Raw genomic sequence first — 18,420 nt, forward strand, 5'->3', positions numbered from 1 at the left:
AACTCCAGTATGTCATTGTAGTCTTGGAATGGTCCCATGCATCTTTTTTTCACTGCAGCTTGTTTTTCATCTTCACCCTCTGCCTCCTTCCCCCGGATATTTCTCCAGATTCCTCTCGTGCCAGAGCCATTTGGCTCCTCTCCTCTCCTTGGTCGCTGGTCGAACTCCTGATCTTACCCCTCGCAACACTCCCTGGAATCCGCCTCCGTCTATAACAGACACACACACTTTCGTCCTGTGCCAGTGCGGGCTCCCATCTGCTGTCCTGGCATCGCACACACACACGTAGATTAACTATCTCGTCTCACTGCCCGTTGCTGTTGGCCAAACCCGGAGCTCGTCCATGAACACATGCGACCATGCAGGCGTTTTGTGGGCAGCTCTGGTTTGGGCAGGCCTGATGGAGAGAGGTCAGACAGAGATCAGGAGCCTCTCAGGAGGCCAGTCAAGCTGCCAGGTGATGTCATAACCTCCAGGTCCATCATGAAGTGATGAAGCTACTTCTTTTATACTCACACACTCTCACACACTGTTTGCTGACACAGAGGTGGTGCAGAAATAAAAACATGTGAAACATCTTTACATGTCCCTCACAGGTAAGACAAAAGATCCAAAAAGGACTTTGCCAGCACAACTCTACCCACAATCCATTGCAGCTGCTCACCCACCAGCCCCGGGAGGACGTGATAGATTGGACCACACTTCAGCAGCTGGGCTGGAGGTTTACGCAGGAAGTAGCAAACAAATTTAATTGTTTTCTTTTTTTTCTCCGCACCCAAAAAGGCTTATGATTAATTATTCAGCCTTTGCCGTCCCCGAGGTGAAAAGCAGCATCTGTCATTTATTTTAAAGCAGACCAACACGCGGGGAATCAAGTCACAAACACATTAGGATCTCGTGTTTCCATTCCATAGTCTTAGAACACCTGCTGTTGACAAAATAAGAGGATGAAAAAGTCTCGAGGAAAATCTTTCGTCGTCTCCAGCGGGAGCTCCGCAAATGCATGCCTCAAAATTAGCTCTTTGTTTCTCGTCGGCACCTGGAGAGCAGGTATCAGTTCACTGATGAGGACACACACACAGTCACTAACACTTGTCTCTCTGTAGTTGTGAGGACACTCATTGACATAATACGTCCACTAGCCCCTTACCCTAACTTAACCATCACAACTAAATGCCTAACATAAACCTAATTCTAACCCTAACCCTAAAACCAAGTCTTAACACTCAACCAGTCCTTTGAATTCTTGAGGACCAGTCAAAATGTCCTCACAATGATGGTACTGAACCAAAAATTGCCCTCATAACTATAGATAGACACACGCACACACACACCTCAAATCATTTGCTAGTAGTGCTTTGAATTTTCGTTTTTTTGTCAGATTCTGCAGCACAGTTTTCAAAGTTCACATAAAAGGCAGATGTAAGAATTTGTTGAAATGTGTGAGGATAGATTCACAAATCGTCTTTTTTTAGTTGCTTGGTTGTGGTGGTGGACGGATGCTAATAAATGGGGTTTCACACTCAACAGGCTGCAGCTTTGTAAGAACCCACACTTCGTTTGACTGATCAGAGGAATTCATTTTTACACAGATCAAAGATGGTGGATCTGTGTCATTACAAATGCATTAGGAAGGGATAACTTCACACAAGGAGAAGAGACTCTCAGTGTAGACACCGGCATATAAGAGAAATGTGTTCATTGATTGGCACAGTAAATATAAAGCTAGTGCAAACTATTAGCTTAGTGAAACATGGTTAGCTCAGCTGTGCAAACTACCTGTTTGAGACAGTTTAAAAATGTGAGCTCTTCCTTTAACAGCATTGGGTTCTACATTATTAAAATTTATTTTTTTTGAGTTTCCATAAATGACATCTTGTCCAAAACGCAGCAGCTTATAACTCAGATTTCAGCTTCTCTCCATTGGCTTTTGGTCAATTTTAGAATTGATTCCAAGATTATATTTTGGACTTTTTAATCCGTTCAGGACATGCACCTAAGTACATTTCACCTACGCCTGGTCATAATCTCAGGTCCTCGGTATAGGCCCTGTTCACCATTCCACATTTCCTGTTACCACGCTTTGGAACAATTGCACTGTTTTCTTACCTGTAACATTTCTATTCTTGTTTACAATTGATTCCTATTGTTTATCTTCAATTCTTCATTTCTATCGTGTGTGGCACCTTGTAACTGTTCTGAAAGTGTGCGATGTAAAGAAAGGTCTGCTTCTTTTTCAAATTATTATGGCTATGGCTATATAATGGGTGTCTGGAAAACTATAATTTGTAATAAAGACCAAAAAATTACTTATTTGTACAACTACATTTATTTAAAAAAACAAAAACAACAAAGCAAAAATTTGAACCAAAAAAAAAAAAAAAAAAAGCCACCAGTGTCCCACCAGGGATGAGACAGTTTATGGAGAGAGACATTTTTAAAAGCATACAAACCAGCAAACTGTAATCTAGCAGCATCCAAATGTTGGAACCTCCAAAAAAATTCATCATTTATATATTTAAATATATATATTTTTTTGCCCTGGCAAGCTACACACTTTACAACATACACAGAGCTTTATCTCTCCTTAGTGCAGAAAAAAAAAAACCTTAAAACAAATACCTTTAATAAAATAAACAACTTTAGGTTAAATAGGCTTAAATAATAGTGTTAAATACAAGACACTTCTGTGGCAGATATGTACAGAAATAAACACATTTGGCATTGTAAGTGTGGTTCACTGGCGCCTGCTCTAATGCTCTAGAAACCACTGCATAAGAACACATTTTGCTGTGAAACTACCCCCCCCCCCCCAACACACACACACACACACACGCAAACAAACACACACACACACCATCATCATCCACACACATGATTTTATATCAGTGAGCCACAGACAAGGCTTGTGATTAGAAAAGACGACTAAAAGCAAAGAGAAACAATCCATTTACAACCGAGAATTTTAGGCACAGTTTTATAAATACATGTCAAATACAACTGCTTCTCAACAGGAACTCTTCACGTTTGTGCTAACTTCTTCTTCTTTTATTTTATTTTTTTAAAAACACAGTTTTGAAACTACCACTTTTGTTATTGCTAGGACATTGTGACAGTGAATGGAAAAAAACTACTGACAGATGCGTGTGTGTATGTGTGTGTGTAGGGAAAAGCACCTTGAAACATCAAAATTACTGCCGTGTGACCCTACGATACGACACTGAGGACAAAGAAAAAGTGGTATTAATTCAACGAAAAACCAAAACATCAAACCTTGAAACTTTTTTGTGACTTCCAGAGAAAATAAAAGGGTCTCATTTGAGCTACATTCATGTTTCCCCCCCCCCACAACCACGGTACGTTTCAAGACCCGACTCATGTGGATTCCTCTTGGTGCAAGCAGACAGTAAGTACCACTTCATTATGTCCAGTACATTCCTCCCCCACCTCCCCCTCCCTACTTTTCCTGTGTCCATGAAGGCCGGCACAGAAACAGCTGTGTGACAGTGTGCGCAGTATGATACAGTACAGCTGAGTATACAGTACAGTAGACTGACGTGACATACGTAGGTAGATTATATGTTGACTACAGTAAATGAGCTTTACATTCCACTACTGTAAGAAGATCTCAGGGACACGGGTTGGGGGCCCCTTGGGGTTTGCCATTCTCTATTCCTCCTTCCAGCACCGGATATGAGGACGCTTCCCGAGAGTCCTATTTGCCAGCACAGAAAACCGTTAACGCAAGAAACAGCCCCGCACTGCAGACAAGAGGACAATCCCAAAGCTAAAAGGTCCAGATCAGGGTTTCAAGTCACTCCACACACGGCTGCACGACAGTCTCCTAAAGCCATAGGGCTTTTTTTTTTTTTAAAGAGTCTTAATTTCTCTAGGGGCCTGTAAAGGTTTGTTTTAAAGTTTGTTTGCCTGTGGATCATCTGGGAGTCTTAAGTAGGAGTTGAGTGGGTGCCCAGGAGGAGTGAAGGCCATCTCGCTCTCTCTTCCCCTCTTTCTGCAGGTCTCTCTCTCTCTCCGTCCCTCTCAGGGCTTCTTGTCGATGGAATGAAAGAACCACTCTGTGAACTTCCTGAGCTGAGCCGATGCCGACAAGCTCTCCTCCTGCAGCCGCATGTTATCCTGTCTCAGGTGTTGCACCTCCTCCTGCAACATCGCCTTGTCCTCTTTCTCCTGAACACAGCAACACAAACACACAATCAACACCGGGACATGAAGCAAAAATAAATACGTTACAGAAGGGAGTTGACAAAAGCCCCTGCTATTACGAGAACATCCATCTTTCGTCGGTGCCGTGTAAATGGGAGGCATTAACATGGCAAAGCGGCCTTTTCTCTGTCCTGATAAAAGTGCATTTCCTCTCTCCATTTCAAGCACATTAGTGTAGGTGGGGAAATGTTGGGCTGGGACACAATAAGGAAAGGAAGCAGGATATTGAATTAAGTGGATGAGTTTATATTACACAGACCTCAGGGCACCCATTACTCAGTGTCTTACGCTCCTGAGCTGTGCGACACAGTCATGCACAGAGTGCTGATGTGAAAAGGAGAGCAAAGGAAAGAGAAAAAAAACTGCTGGTGGACACATAATCAAGAAAGTAGTTTGATATACACACGTACCTTTCTGAGGTCATGCTGCAGCTGCCTGAGGATCACCTCCAACTGGTTGACTTTGCCGGTTAGCGTGGAGGGGGAGCCGCTGGAGAGGAGAAGAGCGCAGCTTGTAGTTAAGAGTCAAGACTCAAGACAGAAAAATCACAGAAATAAAACTGAAGAGTTTCTACCAGGATACAGGAGCTAATAATGGACACCTTGTTAAGTCCTACATTTAGCTGCTGTTGCCAGTCAACATTTCTCTTCTCACGCAGTAAGTGTGCAGTTTACAGTTAATATGGAGGCAGATTTACTGGTGAATTCTATCTAATCCATCTTCTGCCTAAGAATTCCAGAAATCTCTGCCTGTATCTCATCTCTATCTGTCTGTGGCTCGTGCATCTCCGGAACTGTTCATCTGATCGGCTTCACACTTGTCTATCGTTAAGGGAACGAGGAAGTGCAGTGTCAAATCTTTAGCAATGTGGACCCCAGGTATGTTAAATATGAATAATCTGTGAATAAACAGGTGACCAGAGCTCTGTGGCATTGGTGGTTGGACTCATTAACGTAAGTGATGCTGTCAATCATGACAACAGCGTGTTTCATGACAACGTGTGCATTCACGACAACTGATTCCTCTTTTACCTGCAAATCAGCAGGTATACGCATTTTTTTTAAAAATGCAGATAAACCTGCTAAAATAATGTGATTGACTCAACCGCTCGTGGCTATTTATGCACCCACACCCGGGAGTGAATGTTGATTGTATCCACTCCCATTGAAGACAAAAGCCAGATGTTAGCAGATGTTCTGCTTCGTTGAACTTTGAATAAGCAGGTGAACAGCTCTTTGTGCAGCAGCGGTGGCTTCAGCGTTCTGCAGGCCAGCAGTCGCTCTTTACTGGACACGGCTCAATTACTGCAGGTCACTTGCAACCAGCATCAACACAGACCATGAAAACAACCCATTCCAAACAGTCATGTTGCACTAGTTTGTATTGATGTTACAAGAGTAGGTTTAAACAAGCAAGCTTTTCATTTCTAGCAGACATACAACATTCACTTTCACCCATATTTGAAGATGAGACACAACAATGCATTTGCCAAAGGTTTCACAATCTAAAACCGGTTTGACTGACGTTTTTGGAGCTTTTCCAAACTGCATAAAGAGCAAGACAGAGCTGCTATTGTTTCACTAAACTCTAATACACCAACACTGTGGCTCCCACTGTGGATATTCTCCTCCTACAAAAGGTGTTTTTAAAAAAGCCAGACAGTTTGATTCACACTGTACACCTTTGTTCTTCAGTAGTTTTTAGGGTGACACCACCATCCTTACTATTGAAATACAGAGTGTTGCTCTTGTTAGAGTTTCATGCACACTGCTTCATCATGTGGAGAAATCTTCCTGACAGGCCTGCTGTGCTAAGGGTACGGCCGGCAAGCTACGATTGGATGATCACCATTTGGGTGCAGGGTTGAACAAAGAGTCAATTATTCACTTGCTCCTGAATCATTGGTGCTTGTGTGTTTGTGTCTGTCTGTAAGGCCGTACTCTGCATCCAGCGCCGCTCCCTCCGCCTCCACCACACGTCTGGTCAGCTCTCTCGAGATCTGCAAAGCCTCGGCGCGCTGCATGTCCGTCATGGTGCAGAAGGAAGCCACCCGTTGATCTGGAGAGAGAGCAGGTGACGTAACAGGTCATTATCTGCCCTTAACATCAAAAAACTGGAAATTGGTTCAGAAATTTCCCGGTGTCCACATGCAGCTAAAATAGAGCAGAATGACACACACGCAAGCACTTGACAGGATGGGGGCGATTCATTCATTCATGCTTTATATGAATGAACTCGTCAATAAGGAACAAGGTGGTAAACAGCCTTTTTTGACTATCCCAGATCAAGTACGTCCCTTGGGGGTCGCTCCGGGTGCCCTCACCCCTCTGAGGCTCCTCTGACAGCTGTTTGGCTCATAATGGGCTGAATCCCAGAGCTGTAACGCACCAGTCATGCTTGTTTTACCATATCAGGCCCTTAAGCTCCCTCAAAGCCCCATGGAAAGCCCAAACTTGGCATGTTACGCTCAGGGACTGCTCAGTTTGGAGGCATAATGCTCTTTTCTTTAGAATCCACTCTCACTCAAGCCCTTGGTCTGAGACTAAAGATAGTAGGATCTGCATATTCATAGAAAAGATTAAGGAAACCCTCCCATTAATTTAGCCCCCAAATGAAAGCTAATCCACTCCAAGACAAAAGCTGATGCAGCCCGGAGTCGGCTGCTCAGACGAGGCAGGAAAAGGGAGGCCATGCTTTCATTTACATATGAATGAACATTTTCATCATACTCAATGGCTGCATCAGAAAGATTAAAGACTTCGAGGAAAACGGCGTCAGGCGCGGGCAAGCAGCTTGTCTTTTTTTTTTTGCGTGACCCCGTGTTTCCACAGATTTAGCGAACAAGCGGCTAAAAATCAAACAAACACAGATTAGGCGAAAGAGAAATCATGACAATCTACGTGAGTGAACATGCTGTGCTTGATTTATTTCTGAGTTAATGTTAAAACATATCCCAGTTGTTTACAACGAGAGCTTTCGGTTATTCCACAAAAAGCCTTTTGTTGCTGGGATGGACACCCATTTTTAATTCCATCAGCCTCTACTCTCCAAAGTGAGGACAGCCCAGTGCTTTTTTTCTCTGGTTGCTGGAAGCCAATCCAAAGTGTCTGTGTGCATCATGAATATGAATCGTCTCTCAGGAAACACAGGACCATCGTAGTGAAAACTACAAATGCTTTACATCTCTGCCAACCTCTTTCTCTCCGTGCTGTAAACAGAGTTGGTTAAACATACATGATGGCACAATGGCAGCCTGGAGCCACTTTCTGCTCGGCAACAAGCCTCAGGTTAACACAGCGCTTTTTTTCTGGGCCAGCCGGGTCTGACGTGACAACTGCCTTCTTGCTGCCAGTCAGACTCTGCATCATCTCCACTGATTCCACTCTTGTTACATTATATGCTGCAGGCGATGCAGCAGGAAGTGTATCAAAGGAGAAACTCCCTAGAGGATTCATTAATTATGACAAATGAACGGTCACATGCTACATTGCTCGCTGGTCGCGGGGTCGAGGCGAGTTCAAGCGCGAGGAAACTCGTGGCATGTTATAAGATTTCGTGACAGATGGAGGAGAGACTGGCATGAGAGTGGTCGAAAACTAGAAAAAATAAAAGTAATAAAAGGTAATGATGTCGATCATGAGGTGATAAGATGTGTTAAAGTTAGAGACTGAGTGAAAAGGCAGCTTTCATTTTCGATAAACCCTCGTACATTTATGTGAGTGCTTGATTCCTAAATCCCTCATCCCAGAATCAGGTGCCACCACGAAACACAAATACTCTAAAGCAGCTGTTCAGACATTTAATAAGAAACAACGGTCCATCTTTAAAAAGTGAAGATTTCTATTCGTAAGGGGAGAATCTGCCACTTTGGGCTGTCTACGTGTGTCTGTCTTCATTTTCAAGAATAAAATAAAACCCCCACCATCCTCCAGTGGACCGTATTCAAATTTAATGGACAAAAGGCCAAGAGAGGACCTGAAATTACCCCCAAACTATCAACCCAAGAGCTTAATAGTACAAGTCACCGCTTTGAGAGCCCTCCCTGAGTGGTGACTTGCTGACTTTATGGTGTGAAAATTGTCTCTGTGTCCGTGCAGAGAAATGATGGCTCATTCTTCCAAGTTACACTGCTCGATGGGAATTGCAATGGGGCTTAGAGTGGAGGCGCAAAAAGCAGAGGGATTCCCAAAAGTCACCTCCTACAGCACTTAGGAAACACAAACACGCAGCGCACACAAACCTACACATGCAAGCCAGCGAGCACTTGCAGTTTGCCGACACACACATACACACACACACACACACACACACTCGTGCTAAGCAACTAGGACGTCTAGGGGGGGGGGAGAAGGTGATGGTGTAGGGGGGAGGAGTTGCACAATGTGCCCGCAGCTTCAGCCAGGCTGGTTACCTTCGAAGGCTCGTGCTGCATCAACCAGGTGGGACCAGTCCAGGCCCGAGGCGGTGTCTGGGAGGGGCATGAGGCCCGGGTCGCTGAACTTGGACCTGTCCGCCAAGGAGCCGTCAGAGAACCAAAACTCATCTGCAGAGACAGGCAGGCACTCCGATCAGTGTCTTAGCCTGGCCTGGGTTTTAAGGACTAATCTGAGTCACCCATCAGTTTGCATCAGACAGGAGGGGTGAGGACAATGGAGAGGCTTAGAGGGGGGGAGGCAGGGTTTTTTATTTGAACTAGTCATCACTGCTAAAAGAGATTATCTTTGCCTAACTCCAGCCCTGCACATCAGGACACCTCGCTCGCCTGTGCTCACTAGTCGCTCGGATCCAATCATACCATCAACTCAGTCCACCTCTGATCTAAATGCACTTAAACGAGAAATCCTCCTTACGCTTGTAAACAATTTAACTTTGGAAGGAATACTTTTCTATCAGTGTGACAGAATGACAGACTAGCGACTGCTATCTCTGCATAGCGCACGCAAAGGCACTGTCTGAGAGGCAATAAATGACTTGTCTAAGTGAATGTCTTCATGTTTCAATCAATATCTCCTTTCCATCCCTTCCGTCTCCCTCTACCCTCCCTCACTCTCAGCCCTGAAAGACAGGGAACCAAATAAACAAGCGCCCATTCTGCAGAGAGGGGTGTTCAGGGAAAAAAAATCGTGAGTGGAGAAGCAGAGAACAGACAGAGAGAGCTTGAGGTGATGCTGACACTCTCCTTTCAATTTATCCAGCATCTCGGAGCTGGAGTGATTCTCTGTTTACCAAACTGGGCTGTTTCAGCGAGCCTGTGTGCTCAGCTACCCTTCAAAACAATCAGGAATCCATCAGGTTGACAGCCAGAAGAGGCTAAAGAGAGAGAAGCATCTTTCCAAAAGCCATTTTCTATCTCGGGACGTTAGCCGGAGACGGGCGAGGAGCGGTATGGTAATGAGACAGGAGGGACGGAGAGGGGAGGCAGGCAGGGACTGATGAGTGAATGAAACATTATGTATGACAGACATTGTGACACTCCTGATGGAAAAATAGGCATGTTCATGTCAGAGATCTTAACGACCTGCAGCGGCGCAGGAAGGACACATCACACCTCTCATTGCTGATACATATTCAGTGAACAGTGGAGAGGGGACCGCTCGCCAGCAGTGACAGGTGTCTGCTTAATGCAGACGGCGCGGCGGGCCCCTCGCAAGTTGCACACTACTTCACCCGGTTCGAATTAGTTGGCTATATTGAGGAGTGTTGCTGGAGTGTTCACCAGTTGTGCTAATGAGATTTATGACACAAGTGGCTCTTCAAACAAGTATCTTCATCCTGACACTCGCCTGGTGCCACAGAAGAAGGTTCATCATCCAAGAACCACATGCAGAGAAAGACGACATTAGTCCTCCTCTCTCTCCGACATATTAGCAACTTTGCTATATTCTTGGATAAATCAAATACTTTGCATGTTTTTAGATGTTTCTTTAGCACCACGTGGCCCCATGTGAATTTCATCACTGTGCACTTACTTCTGAGGTTGGATGCTCCCTGGTTGTGGATAATGCGAGGGGGCAGTGTACTGTGGTAAGGTGGGGTGGTGCTGAAGAGGATGTCATTGGGCATGGCTTGGTCCAGCATGGAGCTGTGCGAGCTGGCATATGACGAACCCTTGCGGTTGCTGCACACACTTTCGTCCGACAGCGTCCGGTACAGGGAGCGTCTTGGTGATAAACTGCCGATCGCCGACCCCTGCGAGATGGAGAAGCAGAACAGTTTGTTAAGAGATGGTCGCAGCAATGCAAAGAACAGATTGATCTGCAAACCCCCAGCGATGGCCTCCTGTCTGCACCTTCCCTGCACAGCGCGTTTACACGAGCAGGCAGCTGGGATCAGTAAGGAGGGAAGGGAACATCAGGGAGCAGTCTCAGGAATCAATTACAGACTGTGCGCTCAGGAAAATGCAGATGGATTGAGCACAGCTGGCGAGTGTCTGTCAGAGTGGGAAACATAACGGACGGGGCTTGTGGAGGTGGTGACAAGAGGTCACTGCACTGAGGCAACCGATAGTCCCGAGCTTATAATAAGGATAATAAGCACCTTTCATATAAGAAATGCATCTCAAAGTGCTTTATGTTTATAAAAATAAAAACAATTTAAAATGTAATTCATGTGAGAAATTCAAGTTAAATGAATACAAGAAAGCCACTGTCTGTATTTCCAGGAGAATACTGTAATAATTAACAATAATTCACAACTTTTTCAGTTTGCTAAACGATTGTCTACGAGTATGACTGAAACACAGGAAGTAGCCCTGTGCTTTGGGATCTACATCCAGGTCAATTTACTTATAAATCCACGCTCATTTGTTTACGTGTGAGTATAACTTATATTAACACTGTCTTCTAAGCAAACATATTACGAGGATGATCGCGACTGTATCAAACTGGAGGAATCAGATATAAAAATATCTTGATATAAATTAATGTAATGTTGGATCAAAACTACTATCAAAATATGTCCTGTGGAGTACTTGTAATTCTCCTTTTATAAATTCCTAGAGCTGCCAATAAAACAAGAAACTAGAATGGCACTCAGAAAACCACATACCTCCGTCAAGGCCCAACAGTCCCCTTATGAAAACACATTTAAATTCACCAGATCTGGGGTTTAATTTGGATCAGCAGCAAATTACACTAAGATTCATGAATTATTCCCTGAGAAACCCATGAAAATGTTAAAAACTCCCAATCGCACGATGTAAAAGAAAGAAAACAATTTAATGGCCTCTTATTTATATCCCACCTCTCAACAAAATTTCCTGGAAATCGGTTGTGTAGTTTTTGCATAATCCTGCAACTTTCAAACAAATGCATTCCTTCCTAACAACAAAACATAGCTTTGAAGGTTGTTTCAGGCCGCTACTTTCTGTGTTTGCTGTCAGATGGACTCAGAGACAAGCATTTGAAATGACTCTGTGTAAAAGTTTATTTAGAAAGCTGACGGAGCCACGAGGAGCTTTTCACACGATACCCCCCCCCCCCAAAAAAAGCACACAAGTTAGCGCAATCCGTTGAATCACAATGGCGACATTTAAAACGACATGTTGAAAAATACCGGAATTGTCCTTTAACTAAATGCTGAGCTGTCGTGTCAAGGGAGGCTCAAAACGCCTGGATTTGCTGATTTAACGCAGTGATCATCGTATTTGTTCATAAAGTCGGTACACATTTTCTTTTGGTTCCTTATTTACAAACCAGAAAACCGATGAGCACAGTTAAGTGAAGCCTAGGGGCGTTATGTAAAGTGAATACATTTTATTTGCAAATTGTGCACGCTCTCTAAAATAAGAGGGAACAAATCTCAACGACGTATGGAAGCCTATGGCAGACAACATTGTGGTCAAAGGAAACTGCAAGAGTACAGTTAAACAAGATGAGAGGGCTTGAACAGCCGACTCCTGAGGGATGTCTTCTGTGAACAGAGGAGCGTTACGCAGCATACCACTGCAGAGATACTAGAGTTACATGACCGTGGCTGCAGTTTTGACAGAGGATCTCTTGTTTAAACACACAAAACCACAAACACCCATCCCATCTATCATTGTCCCGTTTAGCTTACATAAATATTGCTGGAGTGACATCAAAAGTAGCCACAAATGATATGCGGGGCAGTCGGCCAGATGGGTAAATGTCTGCCTTTGGCTTCCCAGCTGTAACCAACATTAGACTGGTATCCCCACAAGCCAACACCCAGCCATCTCCATTTCAAAGAGGCACAAATCTCATGGTGAGAATTTAACAAACATCTCGTACGTCTTTAAAGCGGAGATATATATACTGGAATGCAAAGCTCCGCACACAAACACACGCACAACCTCTGAAAGAACATCTCAGAGGCTTTAACTCAACATGGGTGTCTCTTATTGCACAGATTCCCACCCAACTTTACAAGATTAGACCTCATAAGGTTCTCGCTCATCAAAACAACTGTAAACAGGGTTTGCTGCTCTCCTATATAAAAACAAATACCACAGACGCAGGAACTCCAGTAAATGGAGTCACGGCAAATGAAACCATTTGCAATCGGGCTTAATGGTTTTTCAGAGGCAACAATTTATTTCATGGACAGTTTAAAATAAGGCTCCGTGAACACAACTTGGCACTGGTTGGCTCAACCTGCTGTGCACATTACACAGAATATTGTATTTATCAAATCTGCAATTATACACGATTTGAGTGTAAATGCACCTCGGCCTGATTTGATACTTTTGTACAACAACCACACTCTTATCAGTCGAGGCAGCGGTGACACATCCACCGGAGTTTTGTTTTTGTCCTCGCTGCCCACACCGAACAAAGACGACAACAAGCAGCTCTGGAAGCCTTTGACGTGCCACTTGGGAGGATGTGTTGGACAACCACCTTTTCAAATCCTTTTTTTTCTCCTTCTCTTTCCCACAGGAGGTTCAAAAGTGGAATGCTGTGGGAGAATAAGCGGTGAGCGGCCTTTCCTTTACGTCAGCCACACAATAGTCTGCCTGTCTGTGGAAGGGGCGTCCCAGCGGACACGGCGGCTGGCGAGGAAAAGCTCTCTGCACCTGCTCACCCAGACAAAGAATGGCGTCGGGTGACTACCTCAGTGACACACGCATTATCCTTTACCATAGACTCTCTTTAATTACTTAGGAGATTAAGCAAGTCAGATTGTAAGAAATCAACAATAAATCAGCGATGTTTCCAACGCTGTCATTGCTGTAATTTGATTCCTTTAACGTGCCAGCTGATGATTGAAAACATGCGGCCCCAGAGAAGCTGCTCCCAGAAAAGAACAGTATGTGTTCATTGGGATCAGATGTGTATATGGTCAGAGTGTCTGGCATCGTGCCCTCCCTCATGCATCTCTTTCCCAGATCGCTTTTCCACACACTGCTTTATTGCACAGGATCCGACTGGAGAGTGAGATTACAACGAAGACCATACTCCTCTTTGAATCCAATAGGCAGCAGTGTGCACCTTTTTACTGGTTACTGTGCTTTTCTTCTCTGTGCGAAACAAAACAGATCCAACTGAAGGAAAATCACAGCAAAGGCCTGATACACCTGCTTTCATTTTAGCCTGTTCTCTCACAGGGGCCACGTTTTATATACAGTGAGCACGATGCATGACAGCGAGACAAACTAATCAGTGCACTGAGCTTCTTCATGTGAGAGACAAGGCCTGCCTGTGCCAGAGGACATGTTTGTCTTCTCAGGGGATGAAATGCATTTGTATTCGAATTGAGCGGCATCCAAGAATAGCTTATTTGTACGTATCCTGGGTCCCTTCCTTGGAGATAATGGATGGGGGATGGGGGACGGCGGGCGGCACCGGGAACTCAAGATGCAATTAATAGAGTCGGCAGGACCCAGGATCATCAAACATCGATGCACTCTCTGCAGCTTCCTGCCTTTAATCCATGACATCCCGACTGATCAAACTCAGGTCCATTATAAATTAAATTAGCCAAACACTGTGTGCCAGTCAGTGGGGGCTGAAAGGGTCTTGTGTTGGGAGAGTTGAGGTGCTCGGCAGCAGGGGCTAGCTGAGAGGCAGCAGATGTTTTTCCTGCTTTTTCTTGCTTCCCAGCACGAGGTTATCTGCTCTGGTTCTGGCCTCATATGTACCACGTCTGTTAGTCAGCGTGAGAAAGTAGCCTTAAGGGTTGCAGTACACTGTCATGTAGTTATGCAATCAATCATAGCATCATAGTTTCAACAGGTTTAATTTGTCCATGTGTTAAAACGTCTGAATTATCATGTCATTCACAGATTCAGTCGGCCACAAAGATCTCACCTTCCGACTCCTGTCGTCTCCCGGGGGGCTGTCGGGCAGCATCATTTTAAGGTATTCTTCTTTTGAGAGTCTCTGCAGCGATTTCCCATCCCGCTCTGCGTCCTGGAGCCGGCAGGCAGCCTCCTGTGCGTACAGCTGCCTGTGGACAATACAGAGGGCATAGAAGAGCAGGGCTCATCAGAAAGGGTCACACGATCCACAAACCTGCCAGGGAGAAACTCAAGCCATCGCAGCTTGGGTTGACAGGTGTCCCCAGCTATTTAGAGGGTAGTGTCAGTATCAGACAAAGGGGTTTCGGGTGAAGTCCGTGTTAGCATGCCAACATCAGGTGCCTCCCTGCTCAGTGCTAGTCAGGTGATCGTGGGGAAACAGGGTTAGAGAGGGAGCTAGGGAGGAAACACTCATTTTCCACCCACACCCAGTCTCATCTCTGTCTGCCAAACAAATGATTCAAGAGACTGTAAAGAACGAAGCCAAGCACTGTGAAAGGTAGAAAGGAAGGGAAAATAGAGGGACAGAAAATAGAGACAAGGTAGTGCGAGGACGATGCGAGCGACACGGCTGCTGAAGTTGTGTGGCTGTGAGACCTCTGCTTTTAGTGAGCAGCCTGTGAGCATGACACACTGAGTGCTGTTGGCAGGGTGCTAGATGGCCACAGGGGGATACACTAGACGGCGAGACGATGGGACAGCCTGGCCGTGATGGTTACCTAGAGACATTATTGCTGAGAGTTGCCCTGTTTTAAGCTTTTGGCACCATGGCAACCAAGCCCTGAATACATAGACGAGTATTGCCAGATGCATTCTAACTGATCCACCAGATCTCTTGTTCAAAAACAATTACTCTGTTGTGAAGGCTGCAGCTATGATGAAGAAGTGCAATTTACTGAGCTCTGTTTATTCGTGACTTGGTGTTAGGAAAAACAACTTTAATTTCCCCCTGAAACTTGAGCTCCTGCCCAATTTGTTCCTCCGTGATCAATCTGTGGTTATGGGAAATCTGCAACATCGCTAAGGCCCTGACCTCAGCAGTGAAAGATTATTCCACCACATGGGAACCTCTGTTAAATGCTTACAATGCGAAAACAGTGCTTTTTTTGCACAGCGGGTCGTGAGATGGGTGTGAGAAAAAAAAAAAAAGTTATGTTTTCATCCACCGGCTACTTTCAATGTCTCAATTTCGAAAATAATGACTTGTTTTGAGGCTTGGCTGAGGTGCAAAGAGTTGGTTCATAAAATGAGGAAAAAAGTGAAATTTTTTTGATTGCACCTTGATGTGGCAGAACCTATTTCTGCCTCATCTACTGTATACGAGGTATTACTGTCCTGCTGCCGAACACTGTCACAGGCTTCAAATAATAAAAATACAGCCCACATTTTATTATGAAAATTCCTAACTTTGCTTCTGTCCTTAAACAGGAGTGTGTGCAGTGTGTGGGATGAGGGTCTGACAGGAAGAAGTGTTGGTGGACAGTACACAGCAGTGGGATTCTGTGGGAGATACAGCAGAAATGTCACAGCCACTGAGCCACAGCTGGTCGCCTTCCACTGTCAGCATGTGCCACATGGCAGGGCCAGCACATGATGAGAGGAATGGGGTGGTGGTCTAGGACATGGGAGGTGCGGAGGGTGGGCTGGGTCAGATCGGGGCCACGGGGTTGACTTTAACTGACTGTGTACCTTGAGCGATCAGCCAGCATTTTGAGAAGGAAGGCTAACAAGCTCTCCGCTCCTCTGGAACAGGAAGCAGCAGCAGCAAGAGAGAAACAGCCGGGGGTTAGGAGCATTTTTACACATCCTGCGTTAACATACAGTGTTAGAGCACAGGAGGAAAGTTTTTAGAATGAGGGAAGAGAAACTTCATTACGTTAGAACAATATCTGTGAGTAACATTAGGCCATTCATCACGAGGCACGGTTATGCAAGATGAAATAAAACTGTAGGAATATATAAACAAACAACGGGGAGGGTAACTGAATTACAGAGCTTTTTCATAAGTTGGCAGAAGATGACTTCAGTGCATGCGATCAATCACACAGGCCTTAAGTGGCAAATTTCAAAGCCTCAATGAAATTACTTGGGAGCAGGAGCAGGGGGTTTTCTTTCAGGGCGAATCTCACATTCTTTCCTTCAAAATATGCCCCGAGCCCAGCACACACACACCTTCAAACAAGCACACACACACACACACACACACACAGCTGTGTTTCAGCTTCACCATCAATGGCCCTCCTCTCCACAGCAAAGGATTTAATCATCAGACCGATGTAGTTGTTCATATAAAGTCTGAAGGGAGTATATACATTTTGAGCATGCCTGAATAACTGCATACATCCCTTTCCCTACAGGCTATTCTGTGGCTGGTGTCGTCGGGCTGATGTCTGGATCGTTGCTTGGCTCCCCAGCAGAGATGCTGATCTGGTGGAGGCTCAACAGGGCAGTCCACAGGGACGCGGCTTCACGGGAACAATCAATAACCACAAGTGACATGTGCCAAGTGTATTATGTCCGCGGCTTCATTGAGCTTATTTATTTTGTGGCTGTCGGCTTCAATCAAAGCCAGTTAAGGCACGCTGGGCGGGCTGATGGATGGGGACACTTGTATTGGACCGGGTTTGGCACGCGTGGAATAGCAAGTCTTGGAGGAAACAGCTCAGCGGTGAGAGAAAGGCGATGGGGTCAATGAGTGTGACTGAAAAGTATGACATGTACCTTTGCATGATAGCCAGTGTTGAACTTTATATCAACCACGTGAACTGACACCAAACTCTTTTGTTTTTGTGGCATCAGAGCATATTTGGTGATGTTCTCACACACACATGCACACACTCACCCACACTCTGAAATGTTGGGAGGTCCCTCAGTGCTGCCGTCTTGATCATCACCCTCATCATCATCGCCAGTAGTCTTCACCCCCAGCAGCAGTGTACAGCCAGGCTCGGGCCGTGTCTGTCCACAGGCCTCTGAGCTGGGCCCCGGCTCTGGCTCTGGCCCTGAGCTGCTGGCCTGGGGGATGGTGTACACCTTGGAGGAGTCAGCGGATATACAGTATCTGGCCCCACGGGCGAGGGGACTGCCAGAGTGGTGTGAGCCACTGATCGGACAGCAAAAAAAGCATAATGTAACTCAAAAATGGCAAGAAAGTGAATGCATTTAAAATGAGGTAAAAAAAAAACAACTAAACATAATATGGCGAGTGAAAGTATATAAAAGCATTAACAATGAAAAATGAGAGAGTCTTCCAGCAATGCAGTGACGTCCCATGCTGAGAAACGATGATGATTTTTGAAGCTGATTGCTGCTGTTGGCTTTGACGGGGGTGACATTATTTTCTCCACACACGCGTATTCCAGCTAGTTCACCTCTAACCTACATTGGAATATGACTCACATCCAGTCTCTCATGTGACTGTTCCCGTTGAACTTTGTCCTTTCACTATTTAGTCAAATATCAACTGACAAACTGGATTAAAGGGTCAGTGCATTCAAATCCCAGACACATGTTTCCACTTCCTCCCAGTGGTTTCTATCCAATTCTTAACATTTAAGTGACATTTCAGTCCCTGAAAACTTTTTTTGTTTTTCTTTCAGGTTATATTTATGAACGATATAACACACTTTCTATTTGATGCCTTTGGACTCATTCACTCACACTGTCAATTGCTATTTTAAGGCTTTTATTTTAAATCTCCTTGCTAATACTAGCGAGGGTATTTCAACCTTCAAGTCCCCTGCACAGATTGAGTTTGTATCTGTTAGCTACAGGAGAGAGATTCAAATAATCTGTACAGCTTTACATTTTAGTTTGAACATCTTATCATTTACAAACTTTGATCAAACACTACTCATTCTGCTTAAATACCCTGAGACAATCACAGTTGGCTTCAGGTGGTGCTTTTATACACTCATGTTTCCATATTCATGACC

The 18,420-nt window shown here is 44.9% G+C and overlaps 1 protein-coding gene across 8 annotated transcripts in view; it reads right to left on the reverse strand.

The window, feature by feature from the left end:
* Positions 1-2,310: 2,310 nt before the first annotated feature.
* Positions 2,311-18,420, reverse strand: part of LOC117775248 (signal-induced proliferation-associated 1-like protein 2) — an 83,114-nt gene continuing 67,004 nt past the window's right edge. For 2 of the 8 annotated variants that reach the window (XM_034608215.1, XM_034608216.1), the window contains exons 15-22: positions 17,328-17,588; positions 16,175-16,228; positions 14,496-14,634; positions 10,194-10,413; positions 8,636-8,767; positions 6,167-6,282; positions 4,635-4,715; positions 2,311-4,188 (exon numbers count right to left, since the gene is read on the reverse strand). In XM_034608215.1, the coding sequence (XP_034464106.1) occupies positions 4,042-4,188; positions 4,635-4,715; positions 6,167-6,282; positions 8,636-8,767; positions 10,194-10,413; positions 14,496-14,634; positions 16,175-16,228; positions 17,328-17,588 (1,150 nt within the window). In that variant the 3' untranslated portion in view covers positions 2,311-4,041. Of the gene's footprint in view, positions 4,189-4,634; positions 4,716-6,164; positions 6,283-8,635; positions 8,768-10,193; positions 10,414-14,495; positions 14,635-16,174; positions 16,229-17,327; positions 17,589-18,420 lie in introns of all 8 variants that reach the window. The other 6 variants (XM_034608218.1, XM_034608214.1, XM_034608220.1 and 3 more) reach the window with 6 other exon arrangements.

Source organism: Hippoglossus hippoglossus, chromosome 15, assembly GCF_009819705.1.
Source record: "Hippoglossus hippoglossus isolate fHipHip1 chromosome 15, fHipHip1.pri, whole genome shotgun sequence".
Taxonomy (NCBI): Eukaryota; Metazoa; Chordata; class Actinopteri; order Pleuronectiformes; family Pleuronectidae; genus Hippoglossus; species Hippoglossus hippoglossus.